This window comes from Podarcis pityusensis (assembly GCF_964106645.2).
Source record: "Podarcis pityusensis genome assembly, chromosome: 14".
NCBI lineage: Eukaryota > Metazoa > Chordata > Lepidosauria > Squamata > Lacertidae > Podarcis > Podarcis pityusensis.
In genome coordinates this window covers 3,630,181-3,645,950 of record NC_138039.1, presented here as the reverse complement: position 1 = coordinate 3,645,950, position 15,770 = coordinate 3,630,181, and the positions used below count along the sequence as shown (strand labels likewise).

At 47.8% G+C, this 15,770-nt stretch overlaps 2 protein-coding genes across 2 annotated transcripts in view; both read right to left on the bottom strand.

The window, feature by feature from the left end:
* The window catches only part of CARD11 (caspase recruitment domain family member 11), a 308,118-nt gene that overhangs the window by 56,737 nt on the left and 235,611 nt on the right, over window positions 1-15,770 (bottom strand). The gene's annotated exons all lie outside the window — the stretch shown is intronic.
* The window catches only part of IQCE (IQ motif containing E), a 37,471-nt gene that overhangs the window by 7,599 nt on the left and 14,102 nt on the right, over window positions 1-15,770 (bottom strand). Inside the window, exons 12-17 of the mRNA XM_080981053.1 lie at window positions 10,084-10,235; window positions 6,448-6,503; window positions 5,260-5,441; window positions 3,990-4,092; window positions 1,948-2,112; window positions 465-488 (exon numbers count right to left, since the gene is read on the bottom strand). Of these exons, the coding sequence (XP_080837179.1) occupies window positions 465-488; window positions 1,948-2,112; window positions 3,990-4,092; window positions 5,260-5,441; window positions 6,448-6,503; window positions 10,084-10,235 (682 nt within the window). The remainder of the gene's footprint in view (window positions 1-464; window positions 489-1,947; window positions 2,113-3,989; window positions 4,093-5,259; window positions 5,442-6,447; window positions 6,504-10,083; window positions 10,236-15,770) is intronic.

Below are 15,770 nucleotides of genomic sequence, written 5' to 3'. Positions count from 1 at the left end.
GCAGCTACACATTCCATGCACAGCCCCAGGAAGAAATTGTGTTCTATAAAGGACTATTTTCTTGGCTCTATAAAGGTATTCCTGCCAATCAAAAGGCAAGCTGAACTACTGATCTCCAATTCAAAAGTTGGTCCTGGCCAATGAAAGATAAAAGAAACCTACTTATGCACAAGTTAATTTGGAAATTCACATACAGTCAAATCTGCTGAATGAAATCACACCTCAGCAGCGAACATTTCATTGGCAAGGCTACAATTAATGTCTTGGGTCTCCAACTACCCATTAGACTTTGCCACTGATATGAACATCAGATTCATGTTTCCAGGTGATGCAAATTGCAGAAAAACTGCACAAGACCTGAATGACTGAGAACAGAAGCAATTGAAACTATTAGTTGTAGGCCTGCAACCATTAGATTAACTTTTAAAAAATCAATTCAACTAAGAAGAGTTTACATTACTCACCTCATCCAGTGCAGCCCTGTCAATCTGAAATGGATAAACATTGGACTGAAATGGAGCCTTTTAAATTCTTTTCAGCTAAACTTGTTCATTCTACTTCTGGATTTGGTGTATGCCCCTGGTGCTCAGAGGCTCATCAAACATTTTGTGTTTTATATCACTACAATTATTTATACCTTGGTTTTGCGAACAATGTGTTCCAAAGCAGCTTGTGAGGAAATGCACAAATACAACAATAAAAGAGATTAAACGTATATTGATCTTAGATTAAGTCCAAGTTGTATTCCCACCCGGGGTAATTCATATTCCTTGGTATTATCTGAGCAGTTATGTATGACCATAAGACTTATGTGGAGTCAAGCCACAGGTCCACCTAGCCATGTCTGGCCAACTCTGACTGGCAGTGGCTCTCCACGGTCTCAGACAAGGGTATAATGTCTGCCTCTCCTCCAGGACATCTTTGTAGATGATGATAATAATAATAATAATAATAATAATACAATTTATTTATATCCCGCCCTCCCCAGCTGAAGCCGGGCTCAGGGTGGCTAACAACAATATAATAATACAACATTCTAAAATCATTTCATTATAAAATTAATTCAAATCAAATTGATGACAACCATTGGGCTAGAGTTCTGTGAAGATTGCCAAAGGAGGGAGTCAGGCTGTGCCCTGGCCAAAGGCCTGGTGGAACAGCTCTGTCTTGCAGGCCCTGTGGAAAGATGTGAAGTCCCGCAGGGCCCTAGTCTCTTGTGACAGAGCGTTCCACCAGATCGGAGCTACAGCCAAAAAAGCCCTGTCTCTAGTTGAGGCCAGCCTAACCTCTCTGTGGCCTGGGACCTTCAACATGTTTTTGTTTGAAGACCGTAAATTCCTCTGTGGGACATACCAGAAGAGGCGGTCCTGTAGGTACGAGGGTCCTAGGCCGTATAGGGCTTTAAAGGTTAAAACCAGCACCTTAAACCTGATCCTGTACTCCACCGGGAGCCAGTGCAGCTGGTATAGCACCGGGTGAATGTGATCTTGCAGCGAGGACCCTGTAAGGAGTCTCGCTGCGGCATTTTGCACCCGCTGGAGTTTCTGGGTCAGTCTCAAGGGCAGCCCCACGTAGAGCGAGTTACAATAATCCAGTCTGGAGGTGACTGTCGCGTGGATCAGTGGCTAGGTCAGGGCGAGAGATTGAGCATGGGACCTTCTGCATGAAAAATGTGAGGCTCTGATAATGATTTAAAGCCCATTTGCTATATCCAGCATCCTTAACAACTGCCCTGTACAAGTACAGAAATCAGGAGCGGATGGCTTTTGTTTTTAAAGGGAAAAGGATAGATTTGAAAGCATGTTGGCATTTGAGTGGTGAGGAGGTGCAGAGTCTCACATGCCAAAGAGTGTCACTATCATCCTGGTTCCTCCTGTTCTCCGATTTCTGTACTCTTCTGCTCCATAAATATACCTCCCCCTCCCTTTGCAGCTGAAAGAGCATCACCTTGGTGTGGTAGGCCTTCCATTGTCTCTGGATGACCCGAGCAGCTTGTTCCTTTCTGTGATGCTCAGGAGAGCAAGGAGGTGAGCACTCCAAATCTGAACCTCTGAACTTTAGCATGCATGCTGGATTCAACGGTCGCCAGCTGGGCTGACATTTCTGCAGGCCCTTAAAATAACATTGGAGAAAGTATGAATGGAGAAGCAGAAATCCAGAGGAATGGTGATTGCTGCTGTCAAAGGGACAGCTTGGAAGAATGGCATGCTAGCACCAATGAGCAACTGCTTGTGCCAGCACTGCAAAAAATAAAAGTTTTTGTTGTAATACACACACGCACACAAAACCTTAAAAAGGTAAAGGACCCCTGACAATTAAGTCCAGTTGCGAACGACTCTGGGGTTGTGGCGCTCATCTCGCTTTACTGTCCACAGACAGTTTTTCCGGGCCATGTGGCCAGCATGACTAAGCCGCTTCTGGCGAAACCAGAGCAGCACACAGAAACGCCGTTTACCTTCCCGCCAGAGCGGTACCTATTTATCTACTTGCACTTTGATGTGCTTTCGAACTGCTAGGTTGGCAGGAGCTGGGACCGAGCAACGGGAGCTCGCCCCGTCGCAGGGATTCGAACCACCGACCTTCCAATCGGCAAGCCCAAGAGGTTCAGTGGTTTAGACCACAGCGCTAGCCACGTCCACACAAAACCTTAAAAAGCCCCATAAACCTCTCAGAGAAGTGAAGATAAAAGGTTGGCATGCTGACCAGTTCACTTGACTACTATTCAGGAAATTTTTGAATTATATAGAAAGAACTGTTTGTTCCTAGCTGAATGGTAGTTCTGAGTCACCCACTGAGGGAGACGCCTTCTTTGGAGCCTACTCTCTATTCTTCATGGTCCAGGAGTTGGGGGTCCACAAAAAATATGGAGCAGTGCCGAAGGAGGACTCTCCCTCAGTTGTGCTCTTCCGCAATGACATAAGAATTAGTATGTATCTGTTTGGACACACATGGCTCTTTCTGTTCAGATGCAACACTAAGCCATAGTTAGATGGAGGGGTGGGAAATGGTTCCAGCTGTTGGGCCAGATCATTCCTCTCACACATCTGCTGGTCAACTGACAGGTGGGCAGGATCCAGGTCAAGCCTTTACCTGGCAGGTGGACATGGCTTGGCTGAAATAGCCTTACAGCCCCAATTAGGCCTATAAGTGGAGGTTCGGCACCCCTGGTGTAGTGTTTCATAAATGAGCTTGCTTGAGTCTTGGGCTTGCATGCTCACTCCTTCCACCCTCCTCCTCTGATGCAGGCATGAGAAGATATGAAAGCACCTGCTTCCTGGCTTAAACTTGTTGCAGCTTCTCATTATGTCTAAACCAGGAACAGCAGTTAGTTTGTAAGAATGAAGGGGGTAGGGGGTAGAGACATATGCAAGAAGCAAGAAATTGGAAGGATCAACAAATGAATGAGGGAAAAGAAGTCATGCAAACATGGAGGAAGAATGTGGCAAAGAACTGAAGGAGCACAATATGGTAAGCGGAGAAGAGAAAGAAAGGATTGGGACAATGAGAGAGTTAGTGGGGGAGAAGAGGAAGGAGTAGATGGAGAGAAAGAGAGAATAACTGCCAATTCCAAGCACTGTGAGAGCCAAGGCAAAAAGATGGCGTTGCCTTTCAGTACAGAGGACTTTCCTGCTATTAACAAATCAGTGAAGGAACAAGTGGGGACAGAGATTTCCCAGCCAAGTTACCAGCAATTAAGTGTTCTGTCTCCACTCACATCCCTAAGCTACACATTTCCTCCAAGCCAGCCTTAGCTATTAGGAGGTCATACATCATTCTCCTTTAGCCACCTAGAGTAAGAATATAAAAGGCTCCCCCCGCCTTTCTTTCATACCCATAAACATAAAATCCAATACTTGGCTGGAGGAAGGGTTTAGAAGGGATGCAATCTCTGAAATCCATGCCAAGCAGCCTGCACAGAAGTTTCAACAGAAGTCAATTAATATTAGGTGACCTGCTGTACCAAACATATCAAACTGTGGTTTTTTTACCTGGTTGGGAGGTTCTGTGGCATCAATTCCAGCCAGCCTACAGTTTGCTTCTTGGTTTCCCTCCAGTTCTCCCACCTTCTCGGTCAGCTTCTGGATTTCTTCCCTGCAGAAGTACAAAACAAATCATTTGCACAGAGTTTCCAGTTCCATAGAACTCTGAAACCTGCAGGCGCCTCTACAGAGCACACAATGCAAGGAGTTGTTTGGGGTGTCTACTTTTGGAGGGGCGCACCAAGGAAGTAGCACGTGCAACCTCATGAATGGATCCTGAGGCACACCACTTGGATCTTGTGAATCTTCCAACACAGCAGGAGATTGGGGAAGGTTGGAGTAACTTGCAGAAGGACCCCTGAAACAAAACCAGGCAGGGCAACTGCTCTGATCCTCAAAGCAGAGGGAGGGAACAAATCCTGCTACATTCAGTCCCATGTTCAAAGTGAGGGTGCACAGCCACCACCTAGCCACAAACCTCTAACTCGCCAGCAGAGTCTTGCAAGAAAGAAGACGGGGGTAACAGCTCAACAACCTCAGGGATTTGCCAAAAAATTGACAATGAAAGGACACGGTGCTAACAGGTCAACAGTCTTGACTGTGCCGAAATGGGAACATTTTGCCAGCTCTGCTGATAGCGCTTCTGGGCCAGAGTCACATTTGCTGTGAAGTCATGCTCTTGCGCAACTCCTGCCAAGTCTCTTTTGCAACCCCTAGTGGGTCTGACTCTGCAGGGTCACAGGCTCCACCAACTTGTCAAGGTTGTGGAGGAGAAACGACAATCACCCTGTGAGTAAGGAAGGCACGTCTGGCGCCACTTTTGTTTTACTTCTGGCACCAGATCAAGACGTGGTCGTTCTTGCAGGCGTTTATGATTCATTGACTGTGCAGACGAAAACGGTAATAAGAAACCACTTTGCCGTTGTGCGGTTTTTAGCGTTATCCGCTCTGCATAACAATGAAATTGTTGTTTATAACTGCATTTGTGTACCCTGCTCCTGAGATCAATATGATATACTGTATAGGGCAGGCTACAAATATTTTTAAATAAACAAACACACTTACAACTTCAGGTATTTGCTGTAAGGAAAGCAGAATTCTCAGGGCCTGGGTTTTTTTAAAGCACTTTTTAATTTTAACTGGGGGAAATGGCAAAATTAAAAATGCAAAAAGATTCTTGCATAGAGCGCCAAAAGATATTTACATACATATGACTGTACCACTCAAGATTGCAACCAAAGGCAGCTGCGCTGTTTCTGGCGATACTTAGAGACTTAACTCTTTAGCAGCCAGTTGGTTCTGAAGGACGTTCTTTTGGCCTTTCAGCTTGTTCACTAGTCTGTGAAGACGCTCACGTTCTTCTGGAGGGGCACCTTCCTCAGCAGCTGACTGACCCAACTGGGAGAGCAATGTTGAAGTGCTACTTTCTGAAAGCCTGCCATTCTGCATCTCATCCATTTTCTGGAAATATGGAAAGGGAAAAGAGTGAGGCACATTATAGCATTATAGCAGTCTACTGATCTAGGGGCACACAAAACCCTGCCCTGGTGTGCAGAAATCATCTGTGGTCGTAGAACATTCAACCAGTGGCAACCACCAGCTCAACGCTCCAGAACAGCCATTCTCAACCTTAGGTCCCCAGGTATTGTTGGACTACAACTCCCACTGGCCATGCTTGGCAAGGAATGATGGGAGTTGTAGTCTAGCAACATCTGGGGACCCAAGGAAGGTTGAGAAAGGCTGCTCTAGAGATTCAAGCAGTTTCTGTGGCTAAGAGAGGGTTGACAACTGAAGCTGCTTATAAGCTACACTCTCCTCTCAAATCATCACCACCATAAGCACTTTCTACAAAGAACTTTTGTGATTTTGGAACTAATCCAAGTGCTTACTCTGCACCAGGGGGACCGGAAATGTCCAGGCCTTTCCACCCAGCCCTGGAGACTCTCCCCAAATCGTGCTCCATCTTCTCAGGCCACCTCCCACACTAGCCCTATACTATGCCCTCCTTGGGTGCCTTCGTTTGCCTGCCTGGGGATGTGTGATGATGCCTCTTGGTTGCCTGGATGGAAAATGCTTCTCTCTTGCTTTTACGTGGCTTAAGTGTAGGTAAGAGATGCATCTCTTGCTGTGGCCACCTCTGCACCTGGCCAGGTTCACTGCTGGCATGCGGCTCCCAGGAGGTTGTGCAAAAGGGGATGCATCCCTTGAGTTTCTCAGCCTTGTCCTACGTAGTCTATTCAACGAAGATGCCCAGTGACCCCCGAACAACTGCTCGGTAATGGTAATGCTCACATCCTAAAAATACACCAATCGGCATTTCTTTCTCACACACAAACACCTATATAAGCAAGTTCCTTGGGTCTAGTCTCTTTGCAATAGACTGAAGCAAATGGACCAAGGGGTTCAGCAACTGCAACCGTTTCTTTCCCAGCAGCACTAAGACAGCGATCGGGCTCCCATCACTCACTTTCTCCAGCCTTGAAATCCGCCGAACCAGCCTCTGTCTGCTCCACTCAGTGTAATCTGGAGGAAAGTTAACAAGGTTTTCAAAGTGGAAGTCAGATTGCGAGAGACACAAATCCCCGAAAGGAGAGGCCCACAGAGCTGCAGGGCATCCGAGAGACGCTATTTATAAAAGCCGGAGCAGCAGATTAATCTTGAGATGTTTTGACATCCAGTCAAGCTGCCTCTTGTTGGCTGAAGCTCAGGTGGGGCAAGGGAGCGACATGCCCCGTGTGCAAAAATGGACAAAATACCAGAGAGTGTATTGGCAGCTATTAAGGCAGCTGTCTCTGGTAGTGCATCCGCTTTGGCAGGAAATAGTTAAGCAGGTTTTTGAGATGGGAGAAGAAAAGCAAGGCATCAGCCTGCACTGAGGGTTGGGTAGGGGCCAAAGGAGCGTGTGGGTCTTCTGCTCACTTCCTTTGGCTAGTGCTAGAGGTGGCAGCCCATGAAACTACTTTTGTCTGCTCCCTGGTTGCCCTGATCATTTCTGGCTCCACAAAAGCTTGTTTTCCTATGTTCCTGTTTGCACTCCCATCCACCCTACGTAAGAACAGTCTGGTCAATTATGCTCCAGTTTGCTCAGAGCTGTAAGCAGCCATCAGGACAGAGCCAAGAACAGAGAGTCAGAAGTCGATGCTGAAGGACATGACTTCTTCAGTGTAAAGTGGGTGGGGATGTGTGATACAGGGCTAGGAGATACTGCCTGGCAGAGAAAGGGTGGGCCCTGAGAAGGCTTTCTCCTTCGTAATGCCCCACGGAGAGCCTCAAGGTCCATAAATAGCAACACCCTAGTGGTCCCGGGCCCTAAGGAAGTCAGATTAGCCTCAACCAGAGCCAGGGCCTTTTCAGCACTGGCTCCGGCCTGGTGGAACGCTCTGCCTCATGAGACCAGGGCCCTGCAGGATCTGATTTATTTTCGCAGGGCCTGTAAGACAGAGTTGTTCCGCCTGGCCTTTGGCTTGGAGTCAATCTGATTCCCTCCCCCTCTTTCATTTTTCTTCCCCCCCCCCTCCTCCTGTGATGAGGCTGCATTTTAATATTTAAATGTTTCAATATTTTAATGTTGTATTTTAATCTTGTTTTTAAGTTGTATTCATTCAACTTGTTTTTATTATCGCTTGTTAGCCGCCCTGAGCCCAGCCTTGGCTGGTGAGGGCGGGGTATAAATAAAAATTATTATTATTATCATTATTATTAATGCTGTAACCCGAGGCCATCCCATAAAAGGGAATGCTGGAAGATGCAGGACTGGTGAAAGGAAAGTGCTTCTTCACACAGCGCATAGTTTAACCAAGGAATTTGCTCCCCCAAGAGGTAGTGATGGCTGCGAACTTGGATGGCTTCAAAAGAGGATTAGGCAAATTGCTTGGTGATAAGGCTGTCAATGGCTACTAGCCACGATGGCAAGGTTTTACCTCCACTGGCACAGGCAGGATGCCACTGAATGCCTGTTACTGGGATTGGCAGATGGGGAGAGTGTGGCTGCTGCCCCCAGGGCCTGCTTGGCTGTTTCCAATAGGCATCTGGTTGGCCACTGGACTAGATGGTCCTTTGCCCTGTCCCAGCAGCCAAGCTCTTAAGGACATAGGTAAAGGTAAAGGGGCCCCGGACAGTTAAGTCCAGTCGCAAACGACTCTGGGGCTGCGGCGCTCATCTCACTTTACAGGCCGAGGGAGCTGGCGTTTGTCTGCTCCACAGTTTTTCTGGGCCATGTGGCCAGCAGGACTAAGCTGCTTCTGGCACAATGGAACACTGACACCACAGCAGTGCACAGAAATGTCATATACCTTCCCGCTGGAGAAGTACCTGTTTATCTACTTGCACTGGTATGCTTTCAAACTGCTAGGTTGGCAGGAGCTGGGACTGAGCAACCGGAGCTCAGCCCGTCACGGGGATTCGAACAGCCAACCTTTTGATCAACAAGCCCAAGGCTCAGTGGTTTAGACCACAGCGCCACCCGCATCCCTTAAGGACATAACCAGGAGTCAAATAAGGAAAACACACCAGAGCCAGGAAAACTGGAAGTGCCCAGGCAAAGTCTGAGTTCAAACAGAGCCTTTTTTTGCTCCTTCTCCCTAAAAGTCTACTTGAAAGACCGTATTCCCTTGTACGAACCTGCCCAGGCTCTGAGACCTTCCCAACCACCACCCTCACAGGCATGTTTGGTGGGGATGCAGGATTTGGCCTTCTTGCTAGCTGCTCCCAGATTCTCGAACTCCTTCCCTAGAGAAGCTAGGCTGGCTCCCTCCCTGCTGTCCTTCCGCCAGCAGGTGAAGACTTTTCTTGTTCCAAGAGGCTTTTTGGCAACTGACTGCTTTCAATGAAAGGGATGGTGCTGTGCTGTTATTACTGTAATGATCTGTATGTTTTCAACAGCTCTTTTAATACATTTATGTAGTTTTAATTCTATCAATGTTTAATTGTTTTTGAATGATTTATTTTCTCTATGTTGTTAGTGGTTCTTGTAAGCTGCCTTGAGTCCCGTAAGGGAAAAGGCGGGATAGTGATGATTAAGATAATGATGATGATGATGATAATGATAATAATAATAATAATAATAATAATAATAATAATAATAATAATATATGCCATAATAGCATTGTCTGGACAGACAACACTTGACCTAACCCTCCAGACTACAATCCTGCTGGCTCATCACACAAGGCAGCCATGCCAAAGAGCTGAGCGGCTCCCAGTTTTAGCCACAGCAGCTCATGACATACCGTATTTTTCGCACCATAGGACGCACCGGACAATAGGACGCACCTTGTTTTAGAGGGGGGAGAACAAGAAAAAATAATTCTCCCCCTCTCTGCCCAGCGCCCCTTCAGCGAAGCGGCAGGAGGCGCTGCGCAGAGAGAGGGAGAATTTTCCCCCTCTTGTTTTCCCGCTCTAAAACAAGGTGCCGTTTAAGGTGCGTTCAGGCGGCTACCTTGGAAGCCTGGAGAGCGAGAGGGGTCGGCGCACACCGACCCCTCTTGCTCTCCAGGCTTCAGGTTCCTTTCGACCTGCTCTTTGGGGCTGGCGGGGGGAAGCCCACCACCAGCCCCAAAGAGCAGGTCAGGGAGCAGCGGAAAGGCGCAGCGGAGAGGCTGCTGCCATAGTCGCACGTCATTTCTCCAGCCGGGAGAGGGTCGCGGGGGCTTCTTTAGCCCCGCGCGCGCTCTCCCGGCTGGAGAGGTGACGCGCGGCTATAGAGGCTCCTGCCATAGCCGCGCGTCACCTCTCCAGCCGGGAGAGGGTCGCGGGGGGCTTCTTTAGCCCCGCACGTGCTCTCCCGGCTGGAGAGGTGACGCGCGGCTATAGAGGCTCCTGCCATAGCCGCGCGTCACCTCTCCAGCCGGGAGAGGGTCGCGGGGCTATGGCGTCTTCGCTCCATAGGACGCACACACATTTCCCCTTCATTTTTGAAGGGGAAAAAGTGCGTCCTATAGAGTGAAAAATACGGTATTCTCCCTGGGGGTTGGAGATTTCGCATGCCCAGACGCTTCCACTTGCAGGGACCGGGGGGGGGGCACCGCATGAGGACCACAGCACTGCAACCCACTCCTCTTTTACACAACAGAATCAAAACAGTTGGTATTCTTGAGAAACTTACTCTTTGCTCTGCCGGAGGCAGGGGAGCTGCTCATCGCGTGCTCTAGGTCTGCTTTCAGCTTCCGGTTCTCATCCTGCAGCTCTTTGATGCTCCTAGATAACTGCAGGATGGCAGCGTTGAGCACCTTCTGCTGTTTGCTCTCTGGAGGGGACCTGTGTGTGGAAATGGGGGGAAGGAACAGCTGTAGCCAAGACTGAAAATGCAGGGGGGGCGGCGGCATCTAACTAGACTTGGGATCAACAAGCTGTCTTGACTCTTGGATGGGATGAATGCACAAGCAACAGCGCAGCAGCACAGCGACCAATGGCAAACATGCCCCCCTGATTATTTTCAAACCAAGGAGACTTGAGCGCCAGTGCAGTGAAGCATACAGAATACTGGATTCAGTATACAGTGTACAGGATCAAATCCACACCAAGCCATCCAATTTTCAGGGTGGCATTGGGCCAGTTATGCTCTATCAGGTCATTGTAATATTTTTACTCATTTTATTTATTGATTTATTAAATTTATATCTCACTCCCCCCCCCCCAAAGGAAAAGCCCCAAGTGCTATGCCTTGTGTTCCTTAGAGGAAAAGACAGTCTACTTATGCATTTATTTTATTGTTGGGGAGTTGTCACTGATAGGACATTAACAACAACAACAACCAGCGACTCAGGCAGGAGCTCATGCTATCAGGAAGCTGTTTAGATTCAGGAAAATCAGTAGAACGCTGGACAAGGCAGCATTCAGGGACATGCTTCTATCTTGCACCTTAAATCGTACATCACAAAGTCAGCCCTGTAAATGGCCTGGTGCCCCTATACCTGCTTTATGGCATGCAGAAGTATCCAGATCAAAGGGAAGAATAAATTCTCGCTTTTGACCAACCTGGTGCCCTCCAGATGTTTTGGACTAGATGGCTGTGCCAGCTGGGGCCGCTGCAGCTTGTAATCCAACAACATCTGGAGGGCACCAGGTTGGTGAAGGCTGCTCAGCTTATTTAATAATGGGGAACCAACGGGATGCATCACAACAGCTGAGGTTGGGAGGTGGTTCATCCGAAACTTTTCTCCCTTGCAAGGAAAAGTGGCCTCTCAGTTAAGTAGCTTTCTGCTTGCAGATAAGAGTTACCTGTCTCCTGCTGCTGTGTCTCATATTGAGAATAGACTTTATAACACTTTGTATGTGCAGAATATCATTTAATGATAAAATTATACTGTTTCCAGATTGGGGCTTCCAGCTCGCAAGCACACCGTAAATTTCATTTTAAATATGTGTATCAGAATCGGATGGGGGGGGAGGGGAAAGCCAGGACACGGAAGGCTGAGAAGGGAAAGTCCTTTCTCTGGAGGTTGCCCTTGATGAAATCATCAGGAACTGCTCACCTTAAAAAGGGATATGCAACACAAGCCAAAGAAATGAAAAAGTGTAATGGCTTCAACTTAAAACTAAGCCCAAGCAACAGCTGTATCAACAAATGTGCTGTTGAGCTCAGATGAATCCTGCATCTCTTTCGGACAACTTCAAGTCAAAATCCTTTTGAGGACGCCACCTCATAGCTGGATATACCTCTGCTTGTGATTTTAATTCTTGCAGCACCCAGAGCTCTCCTGCTCTCTCAAGGCCATTTCTCCCTTCCTGCTCCTCATGATTGGAACAGCCTCCCAGAATACTGTACCTCCTTCTTCCTTCAAAATGCCACCTTTCCCTCCAATTCCTTTGGAAATAAACAACAACTCTGGTCCTCATACTAGGCATTAATATATGTACTGTAACTGTAATAATAAGAGATTTCAATGGGTTGGGGGAATAATCATGTTAGCCTCTTTTAGCAGGAACAACCAAAAGTCTTGCGGAACCTTAAAGACTAAAGCATCTATTATGCCACGAAAAGCTTCCATTCACTTCACGGGATGCCGGATGGAAGTCCACGAAAGCTTATGCTCCAAGACTCTGTTGAAATAGCTGCATGTCCTTCCTCTCTTTACCCCAGCCTCCATTTCCCTCCCAAGTCAAATTGTAGGGTTAAATTCATTGGGGCAGGAGCCTGTCCTCTTCTACTGTGCAAAGCGCACATTGCTGGTAACAAGGGGCAGTATAGTACAGTGGTTAGAGTGCTGGACTAGGGCCTAGGAGCCCAGGGTTCAGCTATGAAGCAAACAGGGTGATCTTGGGTTAATCACAGTATCTCTCTGTCCAACATACTTCACAGGGTTATTATGAGGATAACATGGGGAGGGGGAGAGCTATGTGCAGCTCCTACGAGAAAAAGTGGATATAAATGTCATATTATTATTAGGTAAAGGGTAAAGGGACCCCTGACCATTAGGTCCAGTTGTGACCGACTCTGGGGTTGCGGCGCTCATCTCGCTTTATTGGCCGAGGGAGCCGGCATACAGCTTCCGGGTCATGTGGCCAGCATGACTAAGCCGCTTCTGGATTCGAACCAGAGCAGCGTACGGAAACGCCATTTACCTTCCCGCCAGAGCGGTACCTATTTATCTACTTGCACTTTGACGTGCTTTCGAACTGCTAGGTTGGCAGGAGCAGGGACCGAGCAACGGGAGTTCACCCCGTCGTGGGGATTCGAACCACTGACCTTCTGATCGGCAAGTCCTAGGCTCTGTGGTTTAACCCACAGCGCCACCCGCGTCAGTTCTTAATCCCCCCTTGTTCCAACAAAGCGTGGAAGCATAGGTGGGTGCAGTTGATGAATCTATTATTTACACCTGAGATAAGGAGGCTGATCCTAAAAGCCTCTCCCTTTCAGAGATTCAGTCTGGAATCCCTACCCTTGAATCTTTTCAATGGTCTTACTGTGAATTCAGTCAAATTAGCAGCATTCAAGACACAGAATAATGTTAATCTTACTCGACGTCTTCCCCACACTACCTTGAGCTCCACAATCCTCCAGTCTTCCTCCGATTGCACAGACCTCTCTCTCTCTCTTGCCTCTTCCTTCAGAACTTCCAACATTTTCTTCCTCCTCTGGATCTTTCACCTGATGTCTATAGTATCTGGGCAACTTTTAGAGTTAAGAGTCTTTTTTTTCTAGGAACAGGAAGTCCTGCTAGCATGCACCTCCAACTGGGCTCTCCAAACACTCAAGTTACAGAAACACTCCTATTTACCAAGGGCTCGGGGTTTGAAAAAGGAACAACAACAAAATAAGTGCTTATTCTACTTTCAAAACTATCTCCATTTCTCTTTCTTTCTCTGTTTCTGCATGTGGGTGTTAAGTGCTCTTCTCAAAACTGGGTTGCTTTGTTCTGCATTACTGTTCTCCCTCATTGCGAGAAGCAAAGCTACAGGGAACCAGGCAGAGGGCCTTCTCGGTAGTGGCGCCCGCTCTGTGGAACACCCTCCCACCAGATGTCAAAGAGATAAACAACTACCTGACATTTAGAAGACATCTGAAGGCAGCCCTGTTCAGGGAAGTTTTTAATGTTTGACATTTTAATGTATTTTTAATCTTTGTTAGAAGCCGCCCAGAGTGGCTGGAGAAAACCAGCCAGATGGGCGGGGGTACAAATAAATTATTATTATTATTATTATTATTATTATTATTATTAACAATAATTCACAATACCCATTACAAATGAAGGTGTCTTATCATGGGCCAGATTATTTGTCTATCCCAGGGGTAGGCAACCTAAGGCCCGTAAGCCGGATGCGGTTCAATCGCCTTCTAAATCCGGCCTGCAGATGGTCCGGGAATCAGCGTGCTTTCACATGAGTAGAATGTGTCCTTTTATTTAAGATGCATCTCTGGGTTATTTGTGGGGCATAGGAATTTGTTCATTCCCCCCACCCAAAATATAGTCTGGCCCACCACATGGTCTGAGGGATGGTGGACCAGCCCACGGCTGAAAAAGGTTGCTGATCCCTGGGCTATCCAGTAAGAACACAACACAACACCTGGATCAGGCAGAAAGCCGGTCTAGTCCTGCATCGTGTTCCCACAGGGCAATCAGATGAGCAGGATAGCATTTTCCTGCTCATATCCTTCAGCAACTGGAATTCAGAACTGGAGATGCCTTGCCTCTAGTACTGAAGACGACACAGCCTTATGACTTGTAGCTATTTGTCTAATCCTCTTTCAAAGCTATTCAGGTTGACAGCCATCACTACATGGCAGCAAATTCCACTGCTTAACTATGCACCGTGGGCAATCATAAAATCTGAGAATTACTGTATTTTTCGCTCTACAGGATGCACCGGACCACAGGACACACCGGACCATAGGAGGGGGAGAACAGGAAAAAAAAATTTTTTCTTGTTCCCCCCCACAAAAACAAGGTGCATTCAAGGTGCATTCAAGAGCAGGTCGGGGAACAGCGCAAAGGCTGTGCGCAGCCTTGCCGTTGCCCCCCGAGCTTGTGGGGCTGGCGGTGGGGGAAAGCAGCGCTTTCCCCCACCGCCAACCTCAAAGATCCCTGAAGCCTTTGGAGCGCAGCTTCAGGGACAGCCTTTCAAGCCTCCGCAGGGCGGCGGGGTGCCTTCCCCCCCCGCCCTGCGGAGGCTTTGCGCAGCCATCCCGAAGCTAGAACAGTGAGACGGAGGGCTCCGCAGGCTTGCAGATAGCTCCTGAAGCCTGGAGAGCGAGAGGGGTCGGTGCGCACCGACCCCTCTCACTCTCCAGGCTTCAGCAAAAGCCTGCATTTGCTCCATAGAACGCACACACTTTCCCCCTTCATTTTTGGAGGGGAAAAAGTGGGTCCTATAGAGCGAAAAATACGGTATATGGCATTGGAAGGGACCCTGAGGATCATCTTGTCCAACCCCCTTCAATGCAGGAATATGCAGCTGCCCCGTGTGAGGATTGAACCTAGTAGTGTCTACTCTGATGGGCATCAGCTTGGAAGGGTTTCCTTCTCCAGCACCTGCTGTCTGAGCCCTTGTACGTGGAGAAGCTAGGGACTGGATCCAGGAGACATTTTGCATGCAAACTTGTAGTCTTATCACTAGGTTGTGGTCCCTTCTGGGTTAACCTAAAGTTCTGCATGGTGAATACAGACTAAAAATTACCTCTAGATACTTCAGTTTGATTGAAGTGACAACCCAGAACCTTAAGCCATTGATTTGCCCCCTTCAGGGAAGCTGGGATTGAGGCAGGACTTGGAGTTTGCATGTATGTGTAAGTATACATACAACTCGGGAGTTTGTATGTATATGTCACTAAGTGTATTTGCAAGTGCTCAAGGGGAGATGAGAGGCAAGTACAGAGAAGTTACGCATGTATGTGTAGCGGGGAGATTATGAAAAACTGGTAAGTGGATTTAGGTGGCGGAAACTGCAACCCGCCAGACTGAACCAAAGGAGTGGTAGAAATGTGGCATTTGAGGAAGAATCGCATAACATGGATTTGGGAACCTTCATTCAGTGGAAAAAAGGATAAATGCTATTTCCACCACATTTCTACAGAAGCGTTCCCTTAATCTACCCTCTTTTGCAATGTGCTTTGGATCTGGGTGCAGGATGTGCACCCCCACGATCCCCCAGATCAACTAACCTGGGATATTCCCAAACTTCTTGGCGCAGATTCAACTGGTACCTACTTGCTTAGAGGCTTGTTGCAAGCATGGCATGTAGGGTAGAGGAATAATTGCACAGGACTTGAGACTCTGCCCCAAACGCTGGAGGTGTGCCCATGTCCTAGAACAGGGGCAGTGAATCAGAGGCCCTCCAGATGTTGTTGGACTA